The 17,525-nt window shown below is 36.9% G+C and overlaps 1 protein-coding gene across 7 annotated transcripts in view; it reads right to left on the minus strand.

The window, feature by feature from the left end:
• ASPH (aspartate beta-hydroxylase) overlaps positions 1–17,525 on the minus strand; it is a 523,279-nt gene that overhangs the window by 29,951 nt on the left and 475,803 nt on the right. For all 7 annotated transcript variants that reach the window (XM_069100008.1, XM_069100007.1, XM_069100009.1 and 4 more), the window contains one exon: positions 8,419–8,554. In XM_069100008.1, the coding sequence (XP_068956109.1) occupies positions 8,419–8,554 (136 nt within the window). The remainder of the gene's footprint in view (positions 1–8,418; positions 8,555–17,525) is intronic.

Consider the following 17,525-nt stretch of genomic DNA (forward strand, 5'->3'; position numbering starts at 1 on the left):
GGGGGGGGAGGATAAGGGAGGGATCTTTAGAGGGGTGTGTAAAGGAAATAGCTTACAGGGAGTACTGAAAGATGTTTAGATTAATGGGAATAGAAGGATAGGGGAGGGATCCTTGGCAGAGGAGGAAGGGTAGGTTAAGTAATAGGAGGGCAAAGTAGCAGGAAGAAGTAAAGTAGAGGAGTCAGGAGGGAAAAGAGATGTGCAAAAACAAAAGCAAAGATCAGGAGTAGAATTTGTTAGGGAAAGCATATGTCTATATATATATGTATGTATGCATGCATGCATTGTATAAATGTATATGTATATATCTATATAAATATATCTGTGCTTAATTATAGCCTGGAGTGGGGAAGAAGGGGGGAAAAGAACAAAGTAAAAAGTGAACAGCAGAGAACAAAAGAAAACTTACAAAGAAGCAAAGAAAAGATGGACAACTCTAGACACAACACATAGTATTTATTATATAGGCTTTCTTGAAATAGAAATTTAATGCTATATATTTTGAATTCTCTCTTATGTTCTGCTGTGTACATGACATGCTTATTTGCCCCCTTTTCTTATTTTGTATTTAAGTTTGTAACATGTTTCTTTTTTTTTCTCCATTGTGCATTTCAATTTAAGTATTTCAGTCTAAAATAAAATAAAAAACTAACAACAAAAAAAAGATGTCTCATTTCCTAGGTCTACATTTTCTGAGTTCTTGGAAAGGATGGAAGGTCATATATAAATTAATGTCCATATGTTTATGTTGCTCAGTCTTGTACCCTTAGTACTTCTCTCCTAGAGTACAAACCGATCCTGAAGACTGAGTAAAAAAAGTCTTACTTGAGACCATCAAACCTTCCAGCAGCTGTTTACAGGTAAGGTGACAACACAGGCACTGTAGGTGGCCATGTTCACTCAGATCTTATCTTGTATGAGCACAATGTTTAGACCTAAGGCAGACCCCTGAAGATCACCCTCAAGTTGGCAGCAAAACTACAAGCACCTGTATTGTGTTTCTCTGATTTCCATATTTAACAACTAGAATTAGAAAAAAGGGTGGGGATGATTTTTACTCACTTAAACTTTCTTCCATGTGGAAATACATGGGATGGCTCCTATACTGAAAGAGCTATTTCTGCAATCAGTTCTCCAATATAGATTAGTGAACTGATTCATTCCTAGGTCTATAAGAAGAGATCATATTACACTTTAGATACAGAAATATACTCTGGGGGCAGCTAGGTGGCGCAGTGAGTAAAGCGCCGGCCCTGGAGTCGGGAGGACCCGAGTTCGGTTCCGGCCTGAGACACTTAACACCCACACAAAAATACTAGCTGTGTAACCTTGGGCAAGTTACTTAAACCCAATTGCCCTCCAAAAGGCAAAAAAAAAAAAAAAAAGAAATATACTCTGCACTGATATGTAAATTTATAGCTCAAAACAATCAGGAAATTCATGTATGTAAGGTGTGGTGATAACATGCCAAATAAATTGATGGTCAAACAGTTAACTCCAGATTACTTTTCTCCTTTCTTACCAAAGTAACTGGTATATATTGGTACATATGCTGTACCTTGCTAAACACATTTGCTAAACAAAATCATAGATGTACCAGTGTCCAAAAAGTACTATGTCTGCTTGCCTTGATGGGTTTGTATTTGACACACAAATATTAAGAGGATAAGACTAGAGATGGGGACAAATTCCACACTGTTTAGAGGTAGTGAGGCAGTGCAATGGCACTAGAGTTTGGAAAACTAGCCTCAGATACTTAAAACACTAGCTGTGTGACCCTGTATATCGCCAATGAGATACCCATAGAAGCTGCTATGAATATGCATGTATATTTCAAGGGTGAATTTGCAAAATATAAATAACTCTCTTCCTCAAAGGCAAAACCAAGGTATTTATTCAGACACCAGAAAGCCAATTCCACCATGGTAACAAAGAAGTTTATACACATCACCAATCCACAGAGCACAGGCATCCCCAAGCCTTCCCTCCATTAGGCCTCTCTATAAACAAGCTCCCCTAGGTGAAATTCTTCTTTCTCACTCACATTAGCTACTCTGCCTCAATTCTGCAACTGGGAAACAAGATATACAGGCACTGGGGTATAGAGATCCATCTTGCTGTACTGGAAAGTCAGAGGTATGGGGGAGGATATAGGAGAGAGCAGATTTGGGGAGGGGGTATACAGTGGTATCTCTGTGTTGGGGTGGTGGGTAGGGGAAAGATGGGGAGAAAATTTGTAACTCAAAATCTTGTGGAAATGAATGATGTAAACTAAAAACAAACATAAAATTTAATTTTAAAAAAGAGAATGTTGCTAAGTTCTCAGTTTCCCCAACTGTAAAATTTTGATACTACTACCTGAACTACCTACCTCACAGTTGTGTGTAATGTGCTTTTTAAACCTAAAAGTTATGAAAATATGAACTGTCATTATTATCGATAGCATCAAAAACTCCTGATTGCCAACAGAACTGACTCATTTTAAGATGGAGTCAAAAGGCTCTTAACTTGTCCATCTATCTCCATTCTTCCTACATTGTCCCCTTCATCCCTAGGGTTTTCAGGAAAGGTCTTTCTTCTTTCTCTTCTGGTAGCCAGCTTGTCCTTACATGGAATATTCTGAAATAATTCACCCTGTTCTCTGTTAATCCAAAACTGGAAGTAAGAATTACACCAAATCCTCTGTTCAATTATAAAGACACCTTAAAGGGTATATTCCAACAGGGTTTATGCAGAGTTTAAGAGAATATGAGATTCCTTGAAAGATGTAACAACAGAGATAATGCTGTTCAGTGATATTCTGACTACAAATGTCAAGTAAGGCATAAAACAGCAGGTTTAGTGGACCCATGGAGTAGGATTTATGGGTTGACATGGACAAGAGGCTGAGAAGGCATGTAAGATTGTAATTTGCTCTGCTGGAGAGAGTTTCAACATCACAAAATCACAGATGTACTAGTGTCCAAAAAGTACTATGTCTGCTTGCCTTGATGTGTTTGTATTGATATACAAAATATTAAGAGGGTAAGACCAGAGATGGGGACAAATTGTGGAGGGATTTTAATGCCATTTTGTACTTTAGTCTTTGAGCCACTGGAAGCCTTTAAAGGATTCTGAGTCAAAGAGTGATAAAACCAGAGCACTAAAGTTTATTGTGTACTTTTTATGGTTCTTAGTATTGTGATTTGGGTCTATGATTCTACAGCTGACTCAGAATCACAGAGTCTGAGTTCGAAGAGAAACATGGAAGTCATTTAGTCCAACTGGAACAGAAACCCTCTCTACAACATCCAGCTTCTATTGAAATAGTCAGGGTTGGGAAACTTGTGACTTTCTAAGGTAGCATATTCCATTCTTATGCACGAACAGGAAGTTTTTCCCTATATTAAGTCCATATCTGCCCCTCTGCAACTTCCATAGCCTTTTCCTAGCCTTGGTCCATGGGGCCAATTAAATTAACAATTCCACAAAGCAGCTCTTCAGAGGCAGTAGGGTGTACTAGATGGAGCCCTGGACTCAGTCAGGAAATCTTGATTTGAATCCTTCCTCAAATACTTACTAAGCTTTGTGACCACAGGCAAATGACATCACCTTTCTGAGACTCAGTTTGCTCATCTGTAAAACAGGCATACTAATAGCATCTACCTCACATGGCTATTGTGAGGATCAAATGCATAATGTTTGAAAAGCTCTTTGTAACCTTATAGCGTTATATAAATTATTATCATCATCATCATCATCTAACACTTGAAAATAGATCTTATCTGCCCTTCTAAATGATCTCTCCTCCAAGAAAAGTGGTCTTATTCTGAGATTATCTAGTTCAAGTCCAGCGATCTTGCCATACTGCCTCAAGACAAAAATTATCTTAGATTTAGAGCCAGGAAAATTCTGAGAGATGACCAAGGCCATTTTACAGATGAGCAAACTGAGATACAGTGTTAAAGTGACTTGTCCAAGGTCACAGTCATCAAGTCATTGCCAAGTTTCAAACCTAGGTCTTTTGATTCCAAATTTAGCATTCTTTCCATTATAGAAGTCATATATTTCAATAAAGACGTAGTTTACTATTTCATTTCTAATAGTGTGCATTTCTACAGCTCTCAGACACTTCAGGTCAAGCTGAAACAGGGCCAGAGAAGCCAGAATTGTGTGTTCCATGCAGAATACCGGGAAAGGTGCTTCTATGTTGTACATAACAACAGGGATAATTACTGACATTTGGTGCTTTCAAGTCTTCAAAGCCCTCTACAAACATTATTTCATTTGAGGGAACAGAAGCCGAATCATTTCCCAGCAGTGACTGTTCAGCAGTCAGCATTATTTTAATTCATATCATCACTCTGTGGTAGACAAGGCATACATTTTAATCTACACTGTGCAGAAAGGGAAATCTGGGCTCCTAGGGGTTAAGTGAATCACTTAAGGACACATATAGAGTAACAGAACCTGAATCTAGCTAGATATCCTTATTTCTAGGTCTTAGGGCATTTTTCAGGATGTCAGGCATTTATTGCTACAGATTTGAAAGCTGGCAAACTTGAACCTTTCATATATAGCCAACAATTACTGCTAGGAGGAAGAGTGGAAAGAGGACCAGACCTGGAGTCAGAAAGATGTGAGTTTAAATTCAGTCTCAGACACTTATTAGCTATATGACCTTAAGCAAGTCAGTTAACCTCTCTCTGCCTTAGTTTCTCTGCCTAGCAGGCCGCACTGAGCTTGGAGCCGAGCACAGTCCAACATGAGCCATGCTGTTTTGGCCCCAGGGCAGCCCTGACCAGCAGCCTGAGCAGACTTCAGGAGAGTGAAGCACCAGCAGTTGTGATGGTTTCCAGACTTCTCAACCCATAAAGACCAAAGACAAAATAAAAGGTCAGTGTGGAGCTCTATTGGAACAGGGGTGGACAGAAAAGCGCAGTCAGGCCTCTGCCCCTGGGGCCATGTGACTGCCTCAGGAGCTCTTGGCCTGCAGATTTTATGGAGACCAAATGATCATTCAGAGAGTAATCACTCTTGCTTTAACCAGCTTGGATCTAGATCACGGTCTTGGGTGGAGGTCCTGGGGTGTGTGGCCAGGTACCAGAGCCTGTGGGGGCTACAGAGAGGGCGCCCTCCTAATTGCTCCAGCAGCTGTGAAAACACCAGTGATTTGGGACAAAGCTCTCTCCATTCTGAAAGCAGAGTTCTGCCATGGCAAAGAGTTCAAAAGGGCAACATGAGCAAGCAGAGGAAACACAATCCTACCATCGATTCCTTTTTTTCCGGGATAAAAAGGATCAAAGCTTGGAATGGAAAGAAGACAACAAAGTCAGAATTCCTACATCAAAAGCTCCCAAGAAAAATATGAACTCGTTAGAGGCCATGGAGGAACTCAAGAAAGATTTTGAAAACCAAGTAAGAGAAGTGGAGAAAAAAATTGGGAAAAAGAAATGAGAATGATGCAAGAAAATCAAGAAAAGTGAGTCAACAGTCTGACTGAAGAAAATAACACCTTAAAAAATAGACCAACTCAAATGGCAAAAGAGGCCCAAAAAGCCAATGAGAAGAAGAATGACTTAAAAAGCCAAATTTGCCAGATGGAAAAGGAATTTCAAAAACTCACAGAAGAGAATAACTCCTTAAAAATTATACTGGAGCAATTGGAAGCTAATGACTTTATGAGAAATCAAGATAGTATAACACACATCCAAACAAATGAAAAAATAGAAGGCAATGTAAAATATCTCATTGGAAAAATCACTGACCTGGAAAATAGATCTAGGAGAGATAATTTAAAAATTATTGGACTACCTGAAAGCCATGATCAAAAAAAGAGCCTAGAAATCATCCTTCAAGAAATTCTCAAGGAAAATTGCCCTGATATTCTAGAACCAGATGGCAAAACAGAAATTGAAAGAATTCACTGATCGCCTCTTGAAAAAGATCCTAAAAAGATCTTGAAAAAGATCCTTAGGAATATTATAGCCAAATTCCAGAGTTCCCAGGTCAAGGAGAAAATACTGCAAGCAGTCAGTAAGAAACAATTTGAGTATTGTGGAAACACAATCAGGATAACACAAGACCTAGTAGCTACTACACTAAGGGACTGAAGGGCTTGGAATATGATATTCCGGAAGGCAAAGGAGATGGTATTAAAACCAAGAATCACCTACCCAGCAAAACTGAATATAATGCTTCAGGGTAAAATATGGTCATTCAATGAAATAGAGGATTTTCAAGTATTCTTGATGAAAAAACCAGAGCTGAACAGAAAAGTTGAGTTTCAGATACAAGAAGCAAGAGAAGCATGAGAAGGTAAACAGGGGAAAGAAATCATAAGGAACTTATTAAAGTTGAACTATTTACATTCCTACTTGGAAAAAACGATAATTGTAACTCATAAGACTTTTTTCAGTATGAGGATAGTTGAAGGGAATATATGTGTATATGTATGTATACATACATATACATGTATGTATAGGAGGGTATAGGTGTATATAAATATATGTGAGCATGTGCATATGTATGTACATGTAAACATAGACAGAGGGAACAGGATGAGTTGAATATGAAGGGATGATATCTAAAAATAAAATTAAGAGATGAGAGAGGAATATATTAGGAGAAAGGGAGAGATAGATTAGGGTAGATTATCTCACATAAAAGTAGCAAGAGAAAACTGTTACAATGGAGGGGAGGAAGAGGAAGGTAAAAGGGAATGGGACAACCTTATTCTCATTGAATTTGGCTTAAGGAGGGAATAGCATACACACTCAATTGGGTATTTTATCCTACAGGAAAATAGGGCGGAAGGGAATAAGAGGGAGGATGATAGAAGGGAAGGCATATTGGGGGAGAGGGTAGTTAGAAGCAAACACTTTTGAAAAGGGACAGGGGTCAAAGTAGGAAATAGAATAAATGAGGGCCGGGATAGGATGGAGGGAAATATAGTTAGTCTTTCACAACAAACCTACTATGGAAATGTTTTACATAACTACACATGTACAACCTATATTGAATTGCTTATCTTCCCAGTGGGGGTAGGTGAGGAGGGAAGAAGGAAAAAATATGGATCTCAAAGTTTTAAAAACAAATGTGAATTTTAAAAAGTTGACCTTTTGACTGGGACCTTCTGGACCTGGCATTCACCAAGCTCTGGATGACAGCTAAAGAACTGAACTCTTAAATGGCAACTTTTGGGGGCAGTGACAGGTCTATCTCCAATTTCAGCTTGAAGTAGCTTTGGAGAAGAGACCTTTGCCCCTTACCACAGGATTTTGAGCCCCATTCGTTCAAGGGGGGAAGGATGGGGTGCTTGTGCCCAAGCCCCTACCCTAAGCTATTGTTTCATGTGCAAAATTTTTCTATTATCCCTGTTACACAGTTGCAAAGTTCTGTTGACATCAGTTTTTCCACCAGTTATGCTTAAATTTTCATTTATTATTAAGGTATTTCATTTATTATTAAGGGACATGAAAGATCTTGGGGCTGAATATAATTGAAATGGGAATTTGAAGATCTTCCCTGCCCCTTAACAGACCTAGCGGGGAGTTTGAAGACCTCCCCTGCTGTGAAAGTAAACTCTTCCCCCTAAGAGGGTGAATGTAGTCACATGGAGCCTGTGATGGAGGAAATTTGCTAAAGGGTGGAGCAGAGGCCACAGGAAGCTTCCCTGCTGTGAAGACAAACTCTGCCCCCTGATAGGCTGAATGTGGTCACATGGAGCCTGTGGTGGGAGGAGTTTCCTGGAGGGAAGCAGAGCCCACAAGAAGCTGTTAGTCAGAGCTAGTCAGATGATGGGGGAGAGAGGAGTTCATTAAGGAGACAGAGAGGTGTATGAGTAAATATTGATCTTGTATTGGTTTGTGGGAAGGCTGAAGGATGCTGTGGTTCTCCGTGTTATTATGGCTTCTGGATATCTTTGGCACTATGATGGAATTGGCTTACTGGTTTTGGGGTTTGATTTTCTGGTGTCAAACAAATGCTTCAGTTCTATCCTCTATCTGGAGAGTTTGGAATATTTTGCAATCCACATCATGCGATACTTATAGTCACAGTCTTTATCGTGATTGTGGGCACTGTAAATATTGTATTGGTGCTACACTCTTCCTCAAGAGAGAGTGAGTGGGTTTACCTTTTTAAGAGGTTTTTAGGCCTAAAATGGCCCTAGAAGTCCCTTCCAATTTAAAATTTGTGATTATAAGAATATAATCAGAAATATAATTATTTTATAAAAATCAGAATATATACACATGTAGATATAAACATATATACATGCAAACAGGGTACAAACAGAATAATGAATGGATTCCTGAAACCACAGTTTTACAAACTGCCCATCTCCTCTAACTGCCAAGAATTCACATTTGAGAAAATTTTTACATGTTTTATGTAATGATGGAGGTAAGGAAGAAAAAAAAACCTGTCAGTGTTTACCTTGCTGCCATAGAGTAAACTGGCTCCAGTCACCCTTTTCTCTCAGATTCTCATCTTCAGGCAGGAAGAGACCTTTGGTTTTATCTAGCACAGCAAGGCCTTCATCACGAATTAACTTCCAGTTTCTTTCTAAGGTCTGAAAAGAAAGCCATAGTTATTTTTACTGAAAATGTGTCCAACTGAGCACTTGAATTATAAAACTTTTAAAAAATAACAGTAATGAAATACTGAATGAAATTTACAGTTTTCTGGTTTCATTAATTTCAGTTTTCTCTGATACCCATTGTTAAGGACATAGAAAAAAAGCTATAATGTTTTTTTCATAATCAGTTACCATGGTATCATAAAAATTTGTATAATCGCTATCCTTTTCAGAGAACAATCTTCTAAATTTGTTTTTTTTCTTGATAGCTATTAGTAGATCTTTTTAGAAATATAAGCAATTGGTATTATTGGTACTGATATTATTAGCTAAGGGTGTTGACCATCTTTTTCTTATCATACCGAGACTCTGTAGCAAGCTCAGGCTAAAAATCTTGACATTAAAAACTCAGAATATGAATTACTCACAATTTCACTGTTCATCAGAACATACTAACAAAAAGTTACCATAAAATGTGATAAATATTAAAATTGTAAAATTACATGCAAAGTATCTGTTATGGATTTTGATAGCATTTTATAAAAATACAATAAATAAATAAATTTCTATTTTGACCTTCAGTCAAATATATATGTGTATATCTCTTGTGTGTATATATGTGTGTGTTTCTATGAGTGTATATGTATGTGTGTACACACACACACACACACATACACACACACACACACACACACCCCAGCAGTCAATCTGACTCCCTCTGTAATTTCTACTGGAAACTTCTAGTGGTTATGGGTAATCACAATGGCTCTCCCTGACTAGAAAAGACTATTCATGCATTCATAGTGGTAGACTGATGATGAGGAAGCATATCAGGTAAGGAGATGAGGACTTGAAACTGGGGGGTGGCTATGGGAAATAATTCCAAAGAAAGAGATATATGAAAGATATATTGTAGAAACAGAAGGCATAAGACTTTGCATTTGATATTAACTGAAAGGTAAGGAAGGTTGAATGAAGGATTAATTCTGAGTTTGTGAATCAGGGTAACTCAAAGTATAATTATGTCATCAATAAAACCAGGGAAACTAGAGGAGGGGATTTTTGGGTTAATGGTAATGAGCTACTTTTTATATGTAAATTCAAGCTATCTCCAGAATATAGTTGAATATCATTGGTTTATAGATTTCAAGATAGAATGATCCCCAGAGGCTATGTAATCTAATCCATTCATTTTAGAGATGAGGAAACAAGGCTTGAGAAATTATACGGCTTCCATAAGGTCACACAGACAGTGAGTATCAAAGGTGAAATCTGAACTGATGTCCTCTCACTCCAGAATCAATGCTCATCTCATTGCGTCATGTACCCTCCCTTAGATATCTAATAAGTAATTGGTGATATGGGACTGGAATTAAAGAGAATAAGGGCTGAATATAAAGAATTGGGAGTCACCTGGATAGAAGTAATAGTATAGACTGAGAATGAAACATGGCTCCCACTTCCTGATAAAGATGTACTAGATTCAAGATGAAAAATGAGATTTGTATTCTTAGAGATGGTCTTTCATTTGTTTTTCTTGACTACATGTAGATGTCATAAAGTAAGAAAGTCTTCAACTCTCGGGAGAGAGGTTGGAAGGGATAGGTTAGTGGGAAGTAACAGATATGAAAAAGATAGCATCAGCCAAACATTTTAAAAACAGAAAGTTAAGAAGAACTGAAAGACATACAAATAAAACCATTTTGTTACTATCCTTTAAAATGTATATACATATACATACACATACATATGTATATATGTATAATACACACATACATACACACATATTTACAAATGGACAAGAGTTATGATCCAGCAAAAGAGACTGAAAAGGAGAAGCCAGAATGGTAGAACAGAGAAGAGTGTCAAGGAAAAAAGTAAAACCGTGGATGAAAGGGTGTCTAGAAGGCAGTGGTAGCTGACAGTATTAAATACTGCAGTGAGGTGGAGAAAGATGAGAGCTGAGGAGAAGCCATCTGATTTGGTAATTAATATATTATTTTTAAATTGAAGAGAGCGGTTTCCTTTTACTGAAGAGATTGGAAGACAGACAATAAACGGCTGAGAAGTAAGGTGAGAAAGTGGATGTAACAAACATATTATTCTAGGGTGTGGCTATTAAAGGGAGGACAACTGTAGGATGGTAGACACTTCATACAGAATAAAATACAAGTTCTTCTGTTTGATGTTTAAAGGCCTTCACAATCTGGTGCAGATTTACCTTTTCTAAATTACTGAACTCAATTCCCTTTACACATTCTATATTTCAATCAAACTAGCCAAGCTACTACTCTCTGAATGCCCCTTACCTCTGTGTCTTAGAATTCCATTTTATTTTAGAGGTTAGTTCATCTGTCCTTTTCCATGGGAAGCCTTTCCCAATCCCATTACTTCAATCAACAATCAAACAACAGATTTAATTAAGCACTTACTGTGAGTCAGGTACTATATAAGGGACTTGAGATACAAAAATAATGAAACAGCCTCTACTTGTATAGACCTTACTTATATTGTACATATTAGCTGTTAGTACTTGCTATCTTTCCTTCCCAATCTCAGTACATGTTATATCTTCCCAGGGGCATGTAAGCTTTTTGAGAATAAAAATTTGGGAGCAAGGAGGTGAATTAAATGAACATGTTAAAACTGTAGCCAACAGAGTTTGAGATACTGCTTTTAAGTATAGAAAATATCTAGTCCTATGTGGTTTGCTTCTACAAATTAACAAGTGAATCCCAAGGACAAATTGTGTTTTATAAAGAAAAGGAAGCGGTCTCCTCTACATACTAAGGTATTATTCATTTCACCTAAAATTTGTACTATGCTAAATTAGAAATGGATCAGTGGGGGTCTCATCATTGCCATTCATGACTTTACCCTCATCTGTTACATTTTATTTCCCTCTGCCTCATAACCATGGTCCTTGCACACTTAAACAAAAAAAGGTTATGGGACTTCTGGCTATGAACATTCTGCAAAACACAGGTCTAAAAATGGTATTTTAAAATGTGATCCCTTGTATTATTTGGACACATTGCATGCTTCACAGACAAACACCTGTACCAAGAAATATGACCAGAGTTACATATAGTTTTTCAAGTTCTTACAAGAGTAGCTAGCTAGGAAGTTTTCAGTAATAATATGTTTGGGGGCAGAATACAAATTATTTTGTAACATGCTGGCTTTTTTGTGTTAAAGTACTTAGTAGGGTGACTTAACTAACAGAATAAATGGATATTTTAATTATAAGAAAGATTAAGCAAATTCAATTAAAGCTGAGAAACTTGCAAATTTGGTGGGTATTTTGAAAAGCTAAGTTCTCTAAATAAATCAAGGCAAGGTACTCAAATTCAAACTTGGATTCAGCAAGATAATAAATGAGTGAATTTATGAAAAAGTAAGAGATATGGACAGCAAATTTAAAAAATAATATTTTATATGTTTGACAATTTTTAAAAATGCCTTCTCTCCAAATGAAATAAAAGAAAACAAATGCCTGCTTATTAATCCCTTGACCAATCTACAGAAGCAATTCTCATTTTGTTTTAACTATCTAGATACTTCTAAATATGAATGGAGAAGGAACGCATTTGCCAGGGACAAATGATTCATTTGATCTGACTCCCATCTATTAGACTCCTCTTATTACAGTATATTGAAATACACACTTGAACCTGGAAAGGTTTTTGGCAATAATTAGATAAAGAATTCTCTGGTTTATTAAACAAAGTGATAGACATTATACTACTATTTACAACATCTTATTTATGTGAAATGGGATTTTCTTCTATAGCTATTATCAAAACAGAATTTCAATCTTGATTTATTTGTGAGAAAGAACTACATGTAGCAAAACCTTCAATGATACCATATTTTGATAAATTTGCACCAAAAAACAATGTCATCATATCAATGACATTAATATAGTTATTTGTAAGGTACAAATAAGAAAACTGTAAAAGGATTATTGATAAATATATATTACCATTTTATTACTTATTCAAGATTAGTTTGCACACTGTTCTAGAACTGTAATAAATTCTTAATTTTATGAGAGTAAAATAAGAACTAAGAAAATTCTCTGGGTAGATTATTTGATGAAAAGTCAGAAGGGATGAGAATTTTAAATAAAGAGATGGGGACATTACCAAATAAAGGTTGGAAACTATTGATATAAGTCTAGAATTCTACAGCCTATTCCTTGAACTGAAGTCATATTAAAAGTCTGTATATAAATCACCTTACTTTTTCAGACTGCTGAGATATTTTACAATAGACTTGGGGGTCAGGAAGACTTGCATTCAATTCCTTCTCAGACACTTACTAGCTATGTGACCCTGAGCAAGTCACGTACCCTCAGACTGAATCTCATACTCAGTTTCCTCATCTGTAAAATGGAAATAATTAGAGCACACATCTCTCCACTGTCGTGAATATCAAATGAAATGTTTCAAATGAATATATGTTAAAGGGCTTTGTCAACCTTAACTTGGTACAGAGATGTAAGCTATTATTATTGTTGCAGTCTATTAACTACCCTTCTGAGACCTCTGCAATTGATTTGACAAAATGCTACTTATGTGCCATCATCCAAGTCACAGATATAAAGAAGCTGAACAGAAGAGAAGCAAGGTCAAATCCTCTATCACTCCTTTAGGACTCTTCACTCATACTGAGTTAATAATTAACACTCTTTAGATCCAGTTGGTCAACCTTTTTTAAAAGCACACAACTGTATCACCTCTATATTGTCCACATAGAAGACATATGAGATGTGATCCAATGCCTGGCCAAAATCCACATATACTATCTTTATGTCAGGTCCCTCATCACCTAACACCTAACTGACAAAAAAAAGAAAACAAGGATTTTTTGGTATGACTTGTTCTTCCCGTGTTGCCCTATAGTCATCACAATTCCCCCTTTCACAAAGCATTCCTTTAATGATCCAAACTATAATTTCGCTGAGGACTGGTGACAGGAGAGGGAAGAGTCAAGGAGGACTTCTACAATTTTGAATCTAGGTAAATGGGAGAATAATGATGATTTTAACACAAGTCTTGAGGTATTAGCAGAAAATAAGAAATATGCCAGTTTTTCCTCCAGGCCCAGTGAACTGGGAAATAACTAGCACTATAGATAGTGGCAAAGGAGGTGGTATCAATTATCTGAAGCAAAAGTCAGATTTCAATTAATGCTAAAATGTAGAAAATGTCTAGAATAAAAGGAAGCTTGTGGACAACACATAAGTAGTTCTGGTGGCACAGTGTTTCAGGTGACAGGTCATTCTTGAGGGTGGAGCTACCAGTGGCCATTTATAGAATCCATTAAAATAGAAATATCATACTTGTTTTCTATTAAAAGTTTAAAAGTGTTTGTAATTACATTCAGAGATAAAGAATTTGACATTCATGCAGTCCAGGTAGCATAGTGATTCCATATAAGTATTCATTGTTCTTATTCTTGCAACAGAATGCAGGCGCCTGTTACGTGTATACCGAGAATAAGAACAATAAACTAGTTCATCACTAGATCACCTAATGACTTAACTCACTTATTGGTAAAGGTTTTTTTTTTTGCTTTCATTCTTATTAATGATCCTTTCTCCACTGTATCAAAGTTCAAAACAGCTGACTTTAGAGATTAGATGAATCATAAGAAATTCTACTTAGTTTATTCTTTTTATTTAAAGCAATTGGGGTTAAGTAACTTGCTCAAGGTTACACAGCCAGTTATTTTGTGTGGGTGCCAAGTATCTGAGGCCAGAACTGATCCCGGGTCTCCTGATGCTGGGGCCAGAGCTCTTACTCACTGCGCCACCTGGCCACCCCTACTTAGTTTATTCTTAATTCTAATATGCTTTACATTAAGCTGCTGATTTTATATTATAATTAAGCTCTACCATAAAATCTGACTTTTTTGTTCTTGTAATCCATTTTATTTTAAAAACAAAAGAAAAAATCACTCAGATAATTGGCTGCTTGGGAACTAAGTTCAAAACTACTAATGCACCACTGAATGGGGTGAGTTAGCAGTGTCTTCTTTTTTCCAGGTGAAAGTACTCATATACAATTAATTTCTCAATTAATAAAAGCCACGTTCTGGAAGAAAAATGACAGTGCAAGTGCTATTTTAATCAATCATTTCTACTCACTGTGTAACAGTTGGCAAAGTAATGCTGGGATCCATTCCAAAAGCAATAAAACTTCAATATGAGAAAAGAACAAAATTATCTGTGATGCTGTTTGCTTGCATCAGAGCACATGCCTTGAGAAATCCAAATAAAGCTTCAAGAGCTTTTTTCTCCCCATCATTTTTTACATGATGATTATAGAGAGTCAGGATAAGCAAATACAAAAGGAGAATAATTTTTAGCCAGCTTTCTGTTTCTACTGGCTAATGCAGTGGTTTTGGTGTTACTCTAATGGTTTCTGAAGTTTGCATTTTACATCAAAATTAGCAGGTGCACTGTGTGGATGAATGAGCAATCTTTTTAAATAGGGAAAAACAGAATTCTTAGGGTATGGGGGCTTTTCTCTGGCAGAGAGATTCTTTCACTGCAAAAACCTTAATCCATCTTCATTTCAATTTCTCTGTTAAATATCCCCAAGGCACTTGGGGCTTTGACGCATCCCATACAGTTTTAATGAGAATGAAGCTAAGAGAGAGAACTCTTGGAAATTCTCCTCCAAATTACTGTGTCCAGTTGCACTGCTGGTTAACTCTATGCAAAGAGTTACCAAAATGAGCAGAAATTATGATTATTTAGTAAGGAAAAAAATCATCAGATAGAGTTGTGCTCATAGCACCACAGACACATAAGTTGACGGGACCGTAAAGGGATCTTTAGTCCAGTCTGTCACTGAATGGATGAGGAAATTAAGTCCCAGGGAGGTTTGATAGCTTGTCGAAGATCACACAGGCAGGAAATATTACAGGCAGGGTTTGAATTCAGGTTCTCTGATGCTGGAGTCAATGTTCTTTGTCCTGAATCACACATTTTGCTTATTCCCATGCCTTAAAGAACACTGCTCTCTTTTTGTCTCCTCGAAAAATACATCCCAGGGATGGATTAGCAGTCACTGAAGTGCCAAAGTCCAGATAATTGTTATAAATGGTTTGCCTTATTTTGGCATCCTAATGCAACACTAGCTGTCAATTAAATGGTTAATGAACACCAAGATTTCCTCTGACAGCAAATTGTCAACTATTATGGTGGTTCTGGGTTAGCAGTCAATTTTAAAAGCCCATGTGCCATATGTGTGTCTGTGTGTATAATTATATAGCTATACATATAACTATATATAATACACACATGCATAAAATATCTATGTGTGCATATATATGTATGCATCTATACATATATGTAGTTTAAAGTGTCACAAGTCAATTTAAAAAGCACAACTTTTACATATGCAGCTAGCTAGCAAATTTCACAGCACTGAATTTCAAAAACAAATTTAATGTTAGGGAATTTGGTGTTGGTGTGGCCATTCTTACTAATTTATACTCCTTCCTTTTTTTTCCCCTTTGTAATACAGGACTTACACCAAGCAGGGGTTCACATGAGCTGAGTTTAATCACCATTTTGGGAAGCTCTGGGGAAATGGGATTTGGAAATGGACACTTGATTGGCAAGGCTGAGGAGAAGGATTTCTTTGCCCTAACCAGTAAAGCTCCCATAATCAAGTAAGCTTAATAGGAAATGTCAGTTTTAAATGACTAACATTTGTGATTTGCTATTTTTTTTCCAGGTTTAAGCTGTTCATAAAAGAATCCCTTAAACAGCTTCAATGGAAGAGAATAATGTGCCAATTCTAGTTAAGAAGGAGAAATCACTTTGGCTGTTTTTCTAGCTAACTTCCTATTGTTCTTTAGTCATTTTTTATTCATGTCCAACTCTTCATGACCCCTTTTGGGGTTTTCTTGGAAAAGATAGTAGAGTGATTTGCCATTTCCTTCTCCAGCACATTTTAAAGATGAGGAAACTGAGACAAACAGGGTTAAGGGACTTGTCTAGGGTTACACAGCTAGTAAGTATCTGAGGCTGAATTTGAACTCCGGTCCTCCTGATGCCAGGGCCACTTCTCTATCCACTGCACACCTAAATGTCCTCGGAAAAAAAGTAGTCTTGAATGATGTGGAAGCTACAAACTTTAGCTTTAATCTGATAGAAAATATTAAGTACTTCAGTATAAAATATTTTATTTTAATGGATCAATTATTAATTACAACAAATTAAAATCTTATTTGCATAATAAGGCATCAAGGCAGAATGCAGAATATTTCGTTTGCATATACAGACAGTGGAGTCTATATGCATGCATATACATACGTTATTATCCTGTATAGGAGTCCTTCAAAACTAACCAAGGGGCAATTAAAAGTGACTAAAGATAAAGACAATCCCTGAGAACAAAGCGTTACCAGGTACTTAGTCATTAAGCAAAGATCACACATGGAATCCTTGCTTCTCCTTTAAGGAATCCCTTTCTTCCTTCCATGTCTGCTCAAGTACCACTTTCTACATGAAGCCTTTCCTAATCCCCACAGCTACTCATTAGCCTTCACTCTCAAATTTCCTTGCATTTAACTATTTGGTGTGTTTACCTTTATTTACTCTCTTTACATTTACTTTGAACACACTCATATATGTTCTTGCTGTTTCCCCTATTAGAAGGCAAGCTCCTTCTGAGATTGTTTCATTTGTTATTGTATCTCCAGCACCTGGAACGCCAGGCTCCTGCCAGAGAGAAACCCCTGAAAGTGCTTCCCTTCCTGCTCCAAAATGCCAAGGGCATGTCTGTCTTGCACATGCTCTCCCCAATTAATGGCCAGTATGAATTCTTCGGTAATGTTGTATGTCCATATGTGCATATGTATTTTTTTAAAAAGAGGGAGGAAGTGACAGTCAGGATGATATAGTTCATAATGAAGGCATCTTTAAACAGCTGAATTCTATATC

The sequence above is a fragment of the Petaurus breviceps genome, unplaced genomic scaffold, assembly GCF_028583685.1.
Source record: "Petaurus breviceps papuanus isolate PSGF00001 unplaced genomic scaffold, PetGlider_PUasm1.0 38, whole genome shotgun sequence".
NCBI lineage: Eukaryota > Metazoa > Chordata > Mammalia > Diprotodontia > Petauridae > Petaurus > Petaurus breviceps.